Below are 5,522 nucleotides of genomic sequence, written 5' to 3'. Positions count from 1 at the left end.
CCAAAAGGAATCACCTGGTATTCAAAATGTCTGTATCTAGATCAGAACGCCGTTTTAGGCACATCCTCCAACTTAATCCGGATCTGGTGATATCTAGACCGAAGTTCAATCTTAGAGAACAAACAAGAACCCCTCAACTGGTCCAGAAGATCATCAATTCATTGCAAAGGGTACCTGTTCTTAATCGTAACCTTATTCAACTGCCGGTGGTCAGTACACAATCTCAAGCTACCATCCTTATTTTTCACAAATATAACAGGTGCTTCCTATGTAGTCACACTCGGTCTGATAAAATTCTTTGTAGATAGCTCCTCAATATGCTTCCTCAACTCAGCCAACTCCAGTGGTGACATCCAGTATGGAGCCAAAGAGATATGCCCACACCAGGCAACAAGTCAATGGAGAACTCAATCTCGCTCTCAGGTAAAAATTATGGTATCTCATCAGGAAATACATCTGCAAATTCATTAACAATCAAAATATTCAAAATTTCTTCTTTCTTGTCACCAACAAGTCCACCCAGTAAGACATAGCCCAGTTCACCTGCCTTCAAGGCCTTAACAGTTTGACAGACAGACAAATAAAGAGACGGATAAACAGCGGGCTTCTCAGGAGATAATATCAACCTCTTTCTGCAGCAATCAATCATTGCGTAGTTTTGAGACAATCAGTCCATACCCAAAATTAGATTAACAGAGGCCAGGGGCAAGAAAATCAAATCAATAGTGTAACCCCTGGCTTCATACACAAACTCAACATCCTTACAAATAAAGGAGGAATCACTAACCTCTCCTGTAGCAGTAGTAATATGCATTGGGGAATCATCCTTGTTACCCTTAAATTTAACCCCTTAGCCACATATCTGCAACAAAACAATGCGTCGCTCCCGAATCAAACAAAACAGACAAGTCAATATTAGAGATAAAGATTATACCTTTAACTAGATTCAATTTTTTTTCTGTCTGCTATACATTAGTAGTATACACACGTTCCACAGTAGGAACAAATGGAAAGACCTGCAGATTCGTAGCCTGTCCAGTATTGCTATAACATTCTCTAGTATAATGTCCAACCTTATCACATTTGATGCAAGAATTTGGAGCAGCAGTACAAGGACCCCTGTGGTACCTCTTACATTTTTCACATTGTGGAGTAGAATTTCTATCATTAAATCCACCCCTCTGGCCACCACCCCTCTTGAATTGATTAGGAGGTTGCCTTACCTGCAACCCCCTACCTCTATTATTATTATGGTGGTGAAGAAGATCCTTGTAATTAGAACCAGAAAGACCAGCCGTCCTATTTACCTCTTGATCATTAGAAGAATTACATTTAGAATACCTGCCATATACAGTCTCAACCCATTTACACTAAGTCACCAAGTCAGCAAAGTTCCTCACAGCAGTGTTAGACATACATTTAGGAATCTTCTCATTTAATCCTCTTTGAAACTTCGCAGATAAGAAATCCAGAGTATGCATAGTACCCCCAAAATTGGCAAACTTGACCAACTTATTAAACTTGGCCAAATAAGCATCCACAGATAAAGAACCATGTACCAATTTATCAAATTCCCCCTGTTTAGCTTCCCGGACATCCCTGGGAAAATACTCTTCATGAAACAAGCCCTCAAACAAAACCCATGTAAGCTACTCACCCTGAATAACATAAGGGCGAGATACATTACACCACCACTCGTGGGCATCACCCTCCAGCATATACATAAAATACATAAGCTTCTGAGGATCCTGGCACCTCATAACTTGAAAGATCTTATCCATCCCCATCAGCTAGGTAGTAAAAACTTTCGGGTCTTTTGACCCCAGAAGTGCAGGAGGTTTATGTTTCCTGAATGAAATAAGTTTCCTCTTATCAGCAGAATCCGCATCAAACTGCTCAGAAACCCCAAAATTCTGAGCAATAAAAGTAGGATCCACAGTGGGATGACTAGTCTTACCAGTATGATGACTAGCCTCACTCTTCCCCTGCTGGGGTGTGACAGATGGCGTAAGTGTATGAGTCACCCTAGCCGTGTGAGAAGGAGAATCGCCTCTCCTATGATGAGCTCTCTCAGCCCTAACCTCAGTTATGAAGGCCTGCATCATATCCTGATTATTTTTCATCAGGTTCTCTATCATAGTTCTATTAGCTACCGTCTCCGTCTACAGAGCATTCAGGATTGCAATAATCAGATCAAGCGGCGGCGGATCTGCATCTCTTGTCCCATGGCTGCCACAAATCCTCCTCATGATAACTGTACATGTAACAGAAAGGAATGAGCTGATCAGACCCACACTGAGGAATAACATATACATTAAACATAAAGAGTTTACAGATAGCTATGCAACACAAAATGTAGTTATTCATAACCAGAGTTCACTAGTAAACTGTTCTGATACGATAAAATATAATAGCCCATTGTACACCGGTATTGTTAATATTGATTATGATATTAAGCATAGTTACAATCACAACAATTCATTTAAAAATACGAGTAAACTTTTTTCTTTGCATTATGTAAGTGTTTTAAAAGAAGAGTAAATACCATTTTAGGTCCTTGACAAAAAACACGGTTCCCATTTTAGTCCCTTACAAAAAATAATTAGTTTCGGGATCCCTAACAAATTCACAGTGGACCCATTTAGTTGAAATCATGGTCCCTCGCAAATTCAAAAAAGACCCATATTAGTCCCTTAAAAGGACTAAAATGGGTCCATTTTGAATTTGTTAGGGACCTCGAGACTAATTATTTTTTGTAAGGGACTACAGTGGGGACCGTGTTTTTTGTTAGGGACCCAAAAATGTATTTACTCTTAAAAGAATAATAAAATGTAATGACACATGTTGTGATGATAACTGAATTCTAAACGCGGAATAAATATAATAAATACCTAACTATCATACATTACCTACTAGGAGGTTCCCATAAACCACTTAGCAAAAATCTCATTTTTACGGTTTTTCTACAACTAAACATGGTTCAGTCTTTTGGTCGCTATGCAAAATTCCCATGCTATGAACCTCTCATCTTTTAGTATGCTATTCTAGACTCAATTAAATTTCCAACAAGGTATCACACGCCTCATAAAGTTCTCATTTGCTCCGGTTATCTCCGTTTGAAGTCGGACAGGCAAAACTGCTAGCCAACCAAAACAGGGCACCTAAAATACCTCACCATTTCTGCGATTCTAAACAAACCACTCAACTGATTTCTCTCAAAGTTTTATACAACAAACTAGACACCTTAAGCTCTAATTTGACATATTATGAGACTAATTTGAGTAAGAATTGAGGGAGAAATATTTTATTCAAAACTGGAATTCGAACAGCCCCATGTGCAGGGCCCTTTGGGCAGTCTCCACTCAAACGCACCTACACGTCGCTACAAAGGTTCAATTTCTACAATTATTTTAGAATTATGAGGTGTTATAGAATGAACCTGTCTGCTCAGGGAGGAATTCAGAAGAGCCTTTTTCTTTTTTCTTCTACCAAGATCTAATTACCAAGGTCGGTCTCAAGTTTCCCTTTTTCGAGTTTCAAATCGACCTCTTAAACAACTTTCTTTATTATATATGCCCAGATACACAACAATGACTGGGCATATATAATAGCCTTTGAATAGTTATGTTCATATTTAAACTTATCCTACGCCATATCTTTTTTCATTCACTTCTTTAATGTTTATACCCCACGAATTGCGTCTGAAGCACCCAAGTTGAAGGATGGACTAGTATTTGGGGTTGCCCTAATATCTGTGGCCGTCCTTCAAGAAAATTGTTTTCTGTGTATACCTGACTCCTTCTAGGACTTTAAAGGATCATTCTTCAAGGTTTTTGTTGAAGTTGGGCAACACCCCTGGTTTGTATCTCTAAGCGGGGCAGAATAAAGATTTCCTCTCTACTGGTCTCTAAAACATCACCTGTTGTCAGTGGTCGATCTTAAATTAAAACTTTCAAAAGAAGACAAGATCGTTGTTGAGGACTTACTGAATCATGTAAAGGAACGCGGTTATGTTAGCGCTGCCTCCCTTGTATCTAAGGCACAGGCTAGCCCAAGCAAACCATCTAGTAATGCTATGTTTACTTACATTCCTGTATGTTCACAGATGGAAGAAGTGTCGGGCTATATATTAGCTTTCAAGAAGAAATCAGCCTCCCGTTCTGAGCCAGCGATCAAAAAATAAAAAACCTCTGCTGCAGCCACTTTGGTTTTGGATCTCATAGAGGAAACTGCAAGCATGATAAGATCCAAAATGACACTTACCTCACAAGCTGAGATCTCAGGTGGTACCACTTCAAAAATAGTGGTTACAGTAGATAAAGGGACGTCAGTACCTTCCCCGCCCGCTGGATTAAGAAAAAAGGCTCTATGGGAATATGGGGTTGCAACCGAGCTTCGTGGTGTAACTTATCCTCCTCCCTCCTTTTTGGAATTGGAATTATATCAAAATCCGAAAATGAAGAGCTTCAGAAAGTCGAGCTTTATGCGTATAAGGCGGTATCCTTAATGAAGCCATATTCCATTATGCTTGAAAAATATACAGAGCTGCAGGCTGAAGTAGACATGTTGCATGCAAAATGTGACAAAGCAATAGGAGAGCGGCAAATTCTAATTAATTCCTCTGCCGAGCTGGAGACTAACTTGAAGCAGTCAAAGTATGTTGCCGATTCCTTCGACCTTGAAGCTGACAATGATGTTATTGTCAAATTTTTGAAGGAGAAATCAAAAAAAATTAATGAAAAAGAATCCCCATTGGACAATTTAACTTCTGAAAATGAGAAATTAAAAACTGATCTCCAGAATCTGCGCACTGACTATGACTATAGTCAAACCATGCTGGAGAAGGTGGAAGAGAGTGCTTTTTCCATCGTTATTAATCAGATGAAGTTCTTTAACCCGGATGTGTTCTTTAATACCGAGAAATTTCATTATTGCGGTTATATCAAACATGGAACATTTGTTCCTCCTTTATTTGATGATAACCTCGATATAGATGAAAATGTGGAGATTACTGCTGAAGCCGAGGTTGCTGCCTAGAATTTTGCTACATAAATGTTGGAGCAGCAGTAATCTACGCTTTCTGCAGGTTGAAGGACTGGGATACTGGTTTAATCTTGTAATTGTCTATTTTTGGGGGGTCTTTGAATCCCTTTTGACATTATGCAATATATTGTCGAGTTTGTTCTCGGTTTTGTTTTTTATTTTTCGAATTAATATGCTGAAGTCTTTACTTGGCCTGTCTCTAGTTATCCTTTTTAACTCAGCTTTTCATTTTGATTCGATTGTTCAAATCCATTATATAACCCATCTCAGATATCATATGCTTACAGATTTGGTTATCCAAATTGGTTTTATAACCCGATTCAGATATATTGGGGTTTCGTCATGTCTGGACTTGAACATTGTCCAAATAATTGACCTGATATAAATAAACAAGTGAAAATATAAACAAAATTTTAATATAAGCGAAAATTTAGTTACTATTTTTACTAAATTCATTATTAAATGAGGCCATCAAATAA

At 38.5% G+C, this 5,522-nt stretch overlaps 1 protein-coding gene across 1 annotated transcript; it reads right to left on the bottom strand.

Annotated features, from left to right (window-relative positions):
• Positions 1–965: 965 nt before the first annotated feature.
• LOC133296587 (uncharacterized) lies at positions 966–1,787 on the bottom strand. Its single transcript, XM_061495599.1, has 3 exons — positions 1,658–1,787; positions 1,453–1,612; positions 966–1,341 (listed from the first exon to the last, which is right to left on the bottom strand). The coding sequence occupies exons 1-3, from the start codon at positions 1,785–1,787 to the stop codon at positions 966–968; spliced, it is 666 nt and encodes a 221-aa protein (XP_061351583.1).
• Between the last annotated feature and the right edge of the window lie 3,735 nt (positions 1,788–5,522).

The sequence above is a fragment of the Gastrolobium bilobum genome, unplaced genomic scaffold (genome assembly GCF_033153095.1).
Source record: "Gastrolobium bilobum isolate Gb01-03AN ecotype WA unplaced genomic scaffold, APGP_CSIRO_Gbil_v1 utg5154, whole genome shotgun sequence".
Classification (NCBI taxonomy): Eukaryota; Viridiplantae; Streptophyta; class Magnoliopsida; order Fabales; family Fabaceae; genus Gastrolobium; species Gastrolobium bilobum.
This window is presented reverse-complemented; position numbering and strand designations above follow the sequence as displayed.